Source organism: Vigna unguiculata, chromosome 1 (genome assembly GCF_004118075.2).
Source record: "Vigna unguiculata cultivar IT97K-499-35 chromosome 1, ASM411807v1, whole genome shotgun sequence".
In the NCBI taxonomy this organism is placed as follows: domain Eukaryota; kingdom Viridiplantae; phylum Streptophyta; class Magnoliopsida; order Fabales; family Fabaceae; genus Vigna; species Vigna unguiculata.
The window spans coordinates 22,770,132-22,782,316 of NC_040279.1; the positions used below are offsets into that span (position 1 = coordinate 22,770,132).

The window sequence follows — 12,185 nt, forward strand, 5'->3', positions numbered from 1 at the left end:
AACATCTCTTAAGTTGTGGCTCAGGATGGCGGATGAACACGAGGAACCCTTGAGTTGTGGCTCGGGTTGGCGAGTGTTGTCGGTGTGAGTGTGCTGGTTATGGCCAGTACGGATGGGTCCAAATAGATTGCCCTCCTCAGTGGTTGGCTGACGAGTTTGGTAGTCTTGGGACGTTGTGAATTATGTTCGCATTTGGGAACTCCACCTGGCGTAAGGTGTGTGATCCGTAGCATGATTCATGCACGTGCTCTATCGGTTGTGGTCAATAGGTATGGCAACAAGTCATCTTGAAGTATTCACTAGACGATGTAGAACATGAATAATCTGAGTGGGATCAGGTGGTATGAATTAAAAGATGGAACAAAGTGGGATGTTTAAGTTATTTTTAGTGATATGTGTATATGTATATATATCTGTAAAATTATATATGTTTTATCTATTAAGCTCACCCTATCTACGTGTGTTTGGCGATGATCGTGTACGCGGTACACGGAAGCAGATGTTGTTGATGCAGCTGGCTCAGGTGAAGCTTAGCTGCGGAGAGGGGATAAATATGGGGAAAAGCTTTGTTATTTCCTTTGGTTTTTGAAACACGATGTAAAGCCCTACGGGATTTTTATGAAACCTGTGTTTAGTGATTATGGACTTGAACTCTTGATGGTTAATTAATAAATTTTGAATTTTCCCGCGTTTTGGGAAAATAAGGTATTATTAACTGCCGCGTATTTTAAATTATTGCTTTTATTTATTTATAAATTCGTAATATCCTGACGAGATGTTACAAGTTTCACTTAGCAAGAGAAAGTTATAAGTGAGTATTGTTTGAACCTCAATCACTCTTAGGTAAAACAACTTAAGTATTATTTGACCATATAGTCCTTTCTAGCTAAAAGTTCAAGTATTATTAGAACGTAGTCCCTCAAGTGAAAAAATCCAAGTATTATTTGAAAAATATATTCTTATCTAAGAGAATTTAATCACCTATAATTAAGGGTTTTACAACAAAAGGTGTAATATAAACATTGCAACGTTTAGCTCACTAGATGGAGAAACATGTCTTTTGACAAATACAAGATTTAAACACTCGGATAATTTTCTATATTGAATTATACTTTAACAAACTTCAACTCCTCACCAATTCTACAAAAATAATGTTCAATATCTTATCACAAAACAAACTTACTATTCAATATTCTTACTACATTGTTTCATAAATTCCTAGTAACGTGATTTGCTTATGTAGTCAAAAAGGGGTATCTTTCGCACATTCACAAAATGATACTTCATTATGCATGTCATATGGATGTGCATCCTCTAACTGCACAACCATTAAAGCATACACCGTACTTCTCCTTTCTACTAAAGTAGCAGATTTCTCACATTCATTGGATTGAGAAACACCATTTGTTATCTTTTCCATATGTCACAAAAAAAAAACTTAGAAAATAAAAAATGCATTTTAAACTTCAAATTTTGAAATGCATTCTGAATTACTTAATTTGAAAATAAATTTTGAATTAATCAATATGAGAGTGCATTTAGATTTTGAATTAATTGATGAGAGTGCATTTAGATTTTGAATTAATTGATGAGAGTGCATTCTAGATTTCTTAATCCATAAATAAACACATTTCAAATTTCTCATTTTGTGAGACTATTTGAAAACCATGCTAGATTGTTATACACCACCATCTGTAAAACTGTCTAGATTACTCAATTTAGAGGACCATTCTAGATTGTTATACATAACCATTATTTGTAGTTCTGGATAGCTCAATCTAAAACTTTTTTTGAATCATGTAACAAGTAAAAGCTTTCTGGATTGTTCAATTTGTGTTGGTTCTCAAGTGATTATTCACCAAAGTTCCACATCGAGTAATATGAAGAAGAGAGCAGCAGAAAAATATTACAAAAATAAAGAGTTCCTTTTGGAATTGTCACCACAACTCAATAGGTCCCTTGGGTGTATAAGGGGCTTAGGTAGTTGTGTGTCATTGGAAGGTTTGCAATTTTTGCCAAAAAAATTACACTATTAAGGGTTTACAGTTTTTTTCCAGAAAAATTGTACTATGAAGAGTTTGCAGTTCTCGTCTATAAAAAAATTGTAAGAAGGTTTGCAATTTTTGCCCGAAAAATTGCACTTGAGTGATAATGCTTTTTGTTGAGTATTTATGGATGTAGGCCTTGAGGTGCTGAACCACGTTCAATTTTCTGTGTGTTTTTATTTATATTTTCTTGCTCTTATTTGTGGATGTGTCTCCTCTTGAGGATATTATTTTCTTAGTGCATAATTTCCCAACAGTGGCATTAGAGTTTATATTCTGACCAATGGTTTCTAATCAAGGGAGGAAGAGGAGCAATTTGGCATACTGGCCAGAATCAACGTTGCGTCTTGCACCTTTGAAGAGAGTGGAGTTTGTGTGGCAAAATGCTCCCAGATTTGTGGAGGTGGTCACAGTTGGTGCTTGCGTGGCCTAGTAAGTGATGTACGATGGAGATCTGATATGTGTGAGTCACGATTTGTGGCATGTACATGGAGGAAATGCTCTGCGGTTTATAGATCGATTCTAGTTGTTACGTCAAGTGGACTGTGATATTTGGTAACGTTGGATCTGTGTGGTTAGGGTGGAGCTCAAGATCTCTAATGGTGGTGTTTTGCGTGGCTTACACAATGCGTTGTCAGCAGCGAGTGTTGCGTCATGGTGTTGTGGCAGTGTCGTGGCTTGACCAAGGCATTTTGATGGATTCCCCTTGAGTATCAATGAAGTGTTAGTGACAAAGATGTGGAAGTTGTCGACAATGAGTCTGATGTGCAAGGCGGTGAGGGCCGTTGATGAGAAAGATTGTCATCGTTAAAGAGTCCGTGGAGATCACTAGTGACAAGAGTGGTTAAACAGATCTGTTGGATCACTAATAGCAAGAGTGGTTCAAGCATATTTGTTGGCGGTGTGTCAAATGTTTATTCCATAACATGTGAGACTTTTGGTGAAGGGAGGATGTGTTGGTTCTTAAGTGAGTATTCACCAAAGTCTCACATCGAGTAATATGAAGAAGAGAGCAGCCAAAAAGTGTTATAAAAATAAAGAGTTGCTTTCGGAATTGTCACCACAACTTAATAAGTCCCATGGGTGTATAGGGGCTTGGGTAGTTGTGTGTCATGGGAATGTTTGCAATTTTTACCAGAAAAATTGCAATACGAAAGGTTTACAATTTTTTTGTCAAAAAAATTGTACTATGAAGAGTTTGTAGTTTTGGTCCATAAAAAGTTGTAAGAAGGTTTGCAATTGCACTTGAGTGATAATGTTTTTTGTTGAGTATTTGTGGATGTAGGTCTTGAGGTGTTGAACCAAGTTAAATTTCTTATGTGTTTTTATTTATATTTTTCTGCTCTTATTTGTGAGTGTGCTTCTGCTTGAAGATATTATTTTCTTAGTGTATGATTTGCCAACAATTTGCAACATCAAATCCATTTTTCTAATTCCAAAATTGTTGCTTGAGATAAGATTTTCATATTACACAATTTAGAAACTTAAAAAACCACTCAAATTGGAGTATCCACGAGAAAGTCACAAAATGCAGTGGCATAACCATGTCAACACAACTGGAGAAAGATCATCACTTGCAAGGATGACACAATGCTCACAATGGTTGAAGGCGACAAAGACATGATTGGTACGAAGGTGTAAGAGGGAATCAAAATAGGTTACTTTTTACATGCAAAAAGAAAGGGGTATTTTCAACATTTTATACAATCGATAAAGCATATGTGAGATAAAGCATAAGGATTCAAAAAGCAAAAGCCTCCAAATTGTTGTGCTTGTGCCACTACCGTTAGGAGTGGCTCCAAATTGTTGTAGTGCTTGTACTGATATCATTAGGAGTGACTCGCACGTAGAGGGTGACAACAAAGGCAAACGGGGGCAGTGCCTATATAAATGTGGGGACAGTGTTATCTCTTTAATGGTTAATTGTCACGTTGTCAAGGATTTTCAGGCGTGTGCCACGAAATATGAAGGAGCTAATATATGACCACAAGACGATTACACAAGTCTCAACAATTCAACTTGGAATGTTTTTTTTTTCATCTTTAAAATGCACTCCTCTCACCATATACACATTTTATTATAGCTATGGTTGAAAGTAACTACATATCTCAATTACATTTAACAGCTCAAAATCAATTCTAAATAACTTAAGATATGCATTACAGGCTTGTAGTTTGCTAGAAATAAGCATCCAAGCAATATCTAAACTTCAAAAACAGTGTAAACTGCAAAATTGGGTGGATAGCAGTTACATGGTGTTCTTGACATTCTCTACGCTATTTAAATAATCTACCCCAATTCAGTATAGTCACACAGATAATAACACATACAGTGAATCCAGGAATGTCGACAAAAGCTAAATATATTGTTTGAGATATAGCTTGACAGAAAATTTAATGATCCAATGGTTTCTGGGATAAACGGCTTCTCTTCTCCTCAATACCAGATTGGGAAAATCTCAGCCGAAGGACCTGCAAAACATCTTCTATTTTGACATCTTTCTGTGCCAGCAGAACCATGGAATGATAAAGTACATCAGCCATCTCTGAGGCAGTACGTGACTTGTCCTCATTATTCTCTAGTGTTTGACACAACTCATTTGCCTCTTCCCTGCGAGTAGAAAGATAGAGTTACAATCTGAGATCATAAAAAAATAATCGTTTAATCCATATTGTACCTTCAAGAAAAGTGAATTATAATAAAAGTGGTGTTGTAGGTAAAAGGCATCTTATGCAGAAGCAATGGGATCAGCTACAAGGCTTCTTAATGACTGAAAAGCATGTAGAATGTGATATTTTTGGGACAAACATGTAAAAAGGGATCTACTTTTCCTCTTTTAAATTCCAACTCAACATAATAACATGCTAAGTTATACCAACCTGATTTTAGAGCACAGCAACTTATCATTAAGCAATAATCGCTTCGTCCATGAAGGCTTCTCATTTTCTCCGATTAATTCTGTTTTCCTATGTGAGATTGTTGACTCTAATGCATACAAAGAGGTTAATGCCAAATTATTTCCTTCATCCTGTAACAGATAAACCAAAATAATTTGAATGTTGCTGCACTTTCTCTCCAGCAAAACATGGCAATTACATGTACTTTTTATTTGCTTTTAGTTACCTCTTGCTGTTTTAATAAGTCAAAGACTGATGTATAATAACATGTTTCAGCCCCTGTGTGGCAGGTAGGCCCATCAGGTTTCCCCAGGTATATTATCTGAGAAGTAATTACCAAGGAGAAAAGTAAACAACATAGAGTATGAAACTAAAATCAAAAAGGAAAACTAAACAATTCAATGAGAAAAAGGGAAGTGCTTACAGAATCACGATCACAATCAAGAAAGACATCATGAACATTGATAAAATTATTAGAGGTCTCTCCTTTGGTCCACAATGTTGATCTCGATCGGCTATAGAAAGTGGCCTTTCGAGAAGATAGGGTTGTGGCAACTGCTTCTCTGTTTGCAAAACCTTGCATTAAAATGGCCCCTGTGTCAACATTCTGAGCTATTGCCACAGCTAAGCCTTTGTCATCCCATTTTACACTGTCCAGTAATGAATCTACCTGAAAAGTTTAGCGCTTCAATGTAAAAACATGGAGTTATACCATCAAAAGAAAAATACAATAAGAACAAAAAATTGAAAACACGAAATGCTAAGAAAATCCACAAAGAACACATAGGATGAATGTTCTTGTTAGAACAACATATTAGCAATACAATCACCATAAAAAAGTAAAAGAATTCGGGGACTTGATCGCACGGAACAACATTGTCACCCAATTTAAACCCAGATATATAAATCTAAACTTACATCCACAATCTAATGAGAACTGCAACATTATATCGAAAGTGAAACAACTAAAATAGAACTAAAACTTTAAAGATAACTGAAAATGGTGATTTAAAAAAAAAAAAAAAAAAAACTTCTACTTTCTGATCTGCACCAAATATGGCCTTATTATTACAAAAAAGCAAAGTTTACCGTTGATTTTCTTTCACGTGAAGATCTCCATTAACAAATAAAGCATAACTATGTAACTACTGTTATAGTCTTATAGATACTTAAGCAACCAACAATTTTTTTAAAAATAAAAATCAGAGACAGTTCTTGTTCTAGATAATCTAAATCACAGCAAGACAAAACAGAACTAAATTGTATGTCGACGACAACTAAAAGTGGCACACTTACATAATAGTGAGAGGGTGCAGTGAAGTGCATACCTTCAATATAAAAAAGTCATGAGTAATTTTTTTTACACAGAAAACTTCAAGTAAAACTTTATAATTTTGTATTGCATCTCCTCTATTCCTATATATTTGAACCCAATGATTTCAGTTTCTATAATTTGTCCCCATAGACTCCAGGTCCTAGCTACACCACTGACTACTTGGGCTCTATGTAAACAAAATTGAAATAAAATAAAACATGTTTCTCTCATAAGCTAAAGTTAACTTATGCATAAACTAATTTGTAAAAGTTCTATCACGTTATCTTCTCAAAGTCTGTTTAACTTATGCAATAGCTAAATTTAGTATATGGGAGAAACCTAGTTCGTTCTCCTTATTTTCTTCTCTTACAAGTATTTTATAAAGGAAATTATCCAAACTAGGATCAGATGACGAATTATAGGAAATAAGGGCAACAAACATCCGCAATAGACAGCCAACAACACAGATCGTTTCAATAGTATGCTTTGGACCTTGATTATCAATGACAATAATCTCAGTAACAGACATCACCATGTGAGTGTAAGTCCACGTACAGAAATTTACTGTTTTCACCAATAAAACCACATAAGGAGAATGTGCAATGCAATCAACTGGGCAAACCATGTCTTGAAAAACAGTCAATTTAAAACTTGGCAAAAAAAACACAAACTAGGTTCCTTCTTTTCACAAGTAAACGTTTCCTCAAGAAACCAAATCCTTGAAACCATACTAGTTAGTTAGGTGACAGTGAAGTACCTTAGGGTCTGACGTGTGCATAGAAGCAAAAACTAAACGGTTGGTCCTCCTTCCCTTGTATCTGCAATTGGCATAGGAAAGGTTGCCCTTGTAGAAACCCCTGCCAGATTGAACCATGTGAACATACGAAACAGCCATGGATTCGAAGGGAACCTTCACCTGCAACAACCAATTTCTCAGTGAATCTAACAAGATGGATATACAAACACACAATTTCGAAAAACACCAGGGATAAAAAATGTATTCTGCCCTAAAAATTCATACATACAGAATCTTAAATCTTCAATTTCAGGTTTCAACGAAAAAACAATGCACATTGCTTCAATTTTTTTTTGTTTTTTGTCGTGTTTGGTGAATGAAACAATAATTAGTTCAATGTGAACCTTGGCAATAAGTGAACGATGAACTGAGAGAATGGCTGAGCAGAACTAACAACGTCACTTCAACAGTGAAAAGAAAAAAATGAAAGGGTTTCTGGGATCGGGAAAAGACCACTCACAATCACGTGATAAGTCGTTTTGGGCTTCTTATTTTCCTTCGCTTGTTTAGCACATAAATGATGCCATTGCAAATGTAAATTGTAATATAATATTTTATAATTTATGACCATTAATAAAGAAAGTAGCTTTAATAATTGTTTGTTATGTAGACAATCAACAGAACATAGACAAGGAATCTAGAATCGAGGGGTGTTTGCATCTTAAACAACTGAAATAAAAGTGAGTTTAGTAGATACGGGTGAGAAGAAATGGTCCAGGTATGGATGCTTGGGTTTTTCTTCCTGCACCCCCAATTTTTCTTCCTACACCCCCAACTTTTTTGTAATTCCATGCTACCCTTTTGGTTTGTAGTTGCCGGTTTTCAGAACCCGGTGTTACCGGCTTTCAGAAACCGGTGTTACCAATTTTCAAGATATCAACAGTGGTGAAAGATGAATAAAAATTTTAGGGGTGCCGAATTTAATTTTTTTATATAAATTAATTTTCTAGTTAAATAAAAAATTCTTCATTTTCTTTACTTAAACCATTTTCATAGAGTGATTTACTTATGCACTTTTCAATTTCTAATATTTCTAAATCATTGAATTCATGCAACAGAGGTATTCTAATTTCTATTCCAAATCAAGGTTATCCAACTAATTCATTATGTGTAGCAGAATTTGTAATGCAACCCAAGATATATCCATAAATTTTACTATTTCAGCAGAAAACACAACAACCTTTAAATTTCATAATTTAAGGTTGTACTAATTTGGGTAAAAATATAATTAAGGTTCATGCCAATTTGATGAAAGAATTCCTAAAATCATAATTAGGGTTCATACTAATTTGGGTAAAACTTAATTTGGAAGAAACATCATAGGAGAATCATAAATTTAAGATACATAAATAATAAATTTACTAGTTTTCAGAATCCGGTGTTACCGGCTTTCAAATTAGGTGTTACCGGCTTTCAGAATCCGGTGTTACTGGCCTTCTGAAACCGGTGTTACCGGCTTTTAGAAACCGGGGTACCGAATTTCATTCTTGGGGGTGCGGGCTACGGAGATATTTAGTTTATAATTTATTTTTATTTTTTTGAAGGATATAATGGTCTTCACAGTCAAACTTGGAGGTGCAAGAAGAAAAATTGGGAGTGCAGGAAGAAAAACCTTGGATGCTTACAGATCTAAAAAAGTGCACAGATGGAATTTGATGTTTCAAAAAAAATTGCTTTTGAAAGAATTTTCAAACACCTGTCACTTTCTTATTAAAAAAATAGAGGTAATTAAAGTGCCAATGTATAAGGGACAGGTGCTTCTTGGTGCACGTTGGTTAACTACTCCATCACAAATATAGATCCTTGTTATGCCTTTTGCATCTAATTTTAAAATGAAATTAAGAAAAGGCATACATTTAAAAACAAAATGTTAATACTTCTAAATGAAAACATAAAAACATGATCATCTAAAATAAATAAAGGAAAGTACTTCAGTTTCTTTTTCAAAAAACCACCCTGTAACTTTTATTTTTTATGCAAAGAAAGATATTATGTAAAATACATAATGATGGCTCCCTCCTCAAGGTAGGATGCTCCAAAGCTAGAAGATGAATCCATGGAGAAGAGTAGGCGCACAGAAGCAAGGAATGGAAGAATGATACCTCTCAGTTTGCATGGTTTGATGTCTAGGATGGTGTGGTTTGGTGCTCTCAAGTAGGGTAGGGCCAACACTTAAGGAAGGGTGACTAGAGGTGACCACATGGGATGCTCTAGCCTTGACTTTGGAGACAAGTATGAAGGCACAAAATAATTTAGCAGCATGACTCTACTAGTTTCAAAGTGAATTTACAAGGAGGGAGACATCTTTATTTATAGTCTAAGGTGTCTCCAAATTTGGAGATGCAAAACCCTTAAAACTCTAACTTGGCTAGCTTGGAGTCCAAGGCATAAATCATTTCCAATAGGAGGAGTACATGTGGCCACTCAAGAAGGTGGGAAATACTCTCCATTACTAAAGTGTCATGCCACTCAAGAAGGTGGAAAATACCTTCCATTCTTAGAGTGCCATGTGGCCACTAAGAGAAAAACTCTCCAATGAGAGCATGACACATGGTCACTCTCTCCCAAAGGAGATAAGTCTCTCCCTTGCCTTCCAAGCTACCAGGATAGGTGCATATTTACTTGGAAAAGTCAATGAAGAATGCAATCCACACTAATGGGCTTTCTAAGGCCCAAAACCCTATGCTACTTGGCCCATCATACAAGGTCCAAAAGAAATCCTACACTACTACGCTCATAATACAAAGCCCACAATAAATCTATACTACTAAGAATTCTCCAAGGTGGCCCAAGAGAATAAGAGTTTGGGCCCACCTTTTTCATATGAATCCAACTCTTCTTGAATGCACTTGGCCAAGCTTCTTGTGATTGACCCCTTGACTAGGGGGTTGCCATCACATAGATACCAAGGCTTGCAACATATATGCATATAATTGTGCATGAGGAATTTAAATATAGAATCATTTGTCCATCTTGAATAGGTGAAAAGGAGAAATGAGTAATATAATGAAAAACATTCACTGACGTAATATTAAAGATTTTAGATCTGAATTGACTCAATTCTTCAGGTATGTAGCAAATCCTAATATGTCAACTCCACTAACTAAAGAATTAGCCCGTGAAAAGTATTAAACAGTATGGAAGTGAAAAACCCATCAAATGCTATTTAAAAGAGACAGTGAAAGCTAAATTGAAAAATGAATAAGACACTCTAATTACATATCATTCATTTACCAAAGTTTAAAGTAACTAAAAATTTAGGAATAACTAAAAATGTTGGATTAGGAGAATGTTTAATAGTGAGAACAACGATTTATTTGTTTATTTTCACGGCTAAAGAAAATGCTACATTAAGAACAAAAGTGAAATTCTGAGCTAAAAAAATCCAAAGCATAACATTGTAAGATATGCAGAGCTAAATTCACCAAAATAGAAGTCAAATTCTGAACTAAAAGAAATAAGTAACCAGTCTGTTGTATGGATTATTAGATGATAGATAAGTTGATTAATTACTCAATGTGAGGTAGACATATGCATAGTTACTATTTACTTTTCCTGTATTAAAATATATCTTTCTCTTCAACTAACTTTTCTTTTACACTGTCTGAGTTTGATTGAAGAACAGAAATAATTACACCATGAAGTTGATGACCTATTTCTAGTAAGAATTTTGCCTGTTCTTTTGCACTTTTTATAATGAACAATTTATAACTTCAAGGTTATTAAGGGGAATTTTAAGGTGTGGGTTAACAGGTTTATCAGTCTGAGTTATTTTCATTATTTCCTTCCTATTTGGCGAATAATATTGTATTTACCACACATTATAGAACCACATGTATTATATGGTTTGTAACACGCATTGTGCACACATACATCCACTTGTAAGACAACCAGACAAGGTAACCCCGCACCTTCAGTCTCTCTTACCACAAAGCACAATATCTAGTCACAGAACTGATTAAAACTGCTTGTAAACATCGAATCATTGCGTCCCACTAATTTTCTGTCTATTTAACACTACTTCTGCCACGTACAGGGCAACTTCTTATGAAATACAAAATTGAGCATTTTTTTTCATAATCGACAAAGAAACTGGAACACACTTAACAAAACACAAATCAAGCAATGAAGATGGGAACAATGAAATTAAAGCATCCCACATTGCAATTATGTAAGCTTTGCTTAGCACACAATGCACGATTACTCTAATTGCAGGAAAGTCTACACTTTCTATATCACAAATTGTATATTGAAGGAAGAATCTTAATCCGGCAGCAAGAGAAATCAAAATTTAAAACTGAACCGTAGATTATATACGAAAAAGGGAAAAGAAACGAAATCAAACAATGAATCCAAATTCAAACTAATTAACTAACCAAAATTAGAACCCTAAGTTACATACTAACCTTTGTTCACCGTATTCGCACAGCAACACGTTTAGAAGACAACAGACCAATTCGATGTTGCGATTCAAATACGCCCTAGCGCAAGTTGTAACAAAAAGTAGGTATGAGAGATGAAGGGCAATAAGCAATCAAAAGTGGTGAAGCGAGAGAGCTGAACGATAAACTTATCAAACCTAAGCCCAACGATAAATGTGAGGAGGTAGACCGCGGAGAGAAAGTGGAAGCGGTTTGGTGTGGTGTGGTGTTGTGTTTAGTAGTGACACACCGGTACGGGCTTCAGTGGTGACATAGATATCTTGAAATCAATCAGATACATTTCACAAAAACAAAATTATTAATACTGTTAACACATTGTTAAGTGATAGCAACTTGTTCTTTTTAAATTTTATTTTTGTAAAGTGTGAGATTGTTGATGTGATACGTGTTATTATCTGCTATAAGATGTTTGTTTGTATTGAGTATTATCTGCTGTAAGATGTTTGTTTGTAACGAGTATCATTATTTTGATTTTAATTTAGTCTTACATATATTTATTTATTTTAATCTAATCATTAAATATATTTATTTGTTTTAATTTAGTCTCCCACTTTATTTGTTTTAATTTAGTCCAATATGTTTTTTCAAAATAAAAAAATATTGTATTTCTCTTGAGACAAAATTTATTATTTATATAAACGTTATATTAATATTTGTTATTAAAAAATGACTTACAAAATCAAGTATTGA

At 34.6% G+C, this 12,185-nt stretch overlaps 1 protein-coding gene across 2 annotated transcripts; it reads right to left on the reverse strand.

Moving 5' to 3' along the window:
- Nucleotides 1-4,134: 4,134 nt before the first annotated feature.
- LOC114194170 (histidine biosynthesis bifunctional protein hisIE, chloroplastic) lies at nt 4,135-11,802 on the reverse strand. 2 transcript variants are annotated; one of them, XM_028084301.1, is made up of 7 exons: nt 11,633-11,802; nt 11,460-11,534; nt 7,015-7,173; nt 5,367-5,612; nt 5,169-5,264; nt 4,925-5,073; nt 4,135-4,655 (listed from the first exon to the last, which is right to left on the reverse strand). In XM_028084301.1, the coding sequence occupies exons 3-7, from the start codon at nt 7,150-7,152 to the stop codon at nt 4,439-4,441; spliced, it is 846 nt and encodes a 281-aa protein (XP_027940102.1). In that variant the 5' UTR covers nt 7,153-7,173; nt 11,460-11,534; nt 11,633-11,802; the 3' UTR covers nt 4,135-4,438. The 2 variants fall into 2 exon arrangements, with proteins under 2 accessions (XP_027940102.1, XP_027940165.1); XM_028084364.1 differs by lacking the exons at nt 11,460-11,534; nt 11,633-11,802 and having other exon boundaries at nt 5,367-5,627; nt 7,015-7,128.
- Nucleotides 11,803-12,185: the final 383 nt, after the last annotated feature.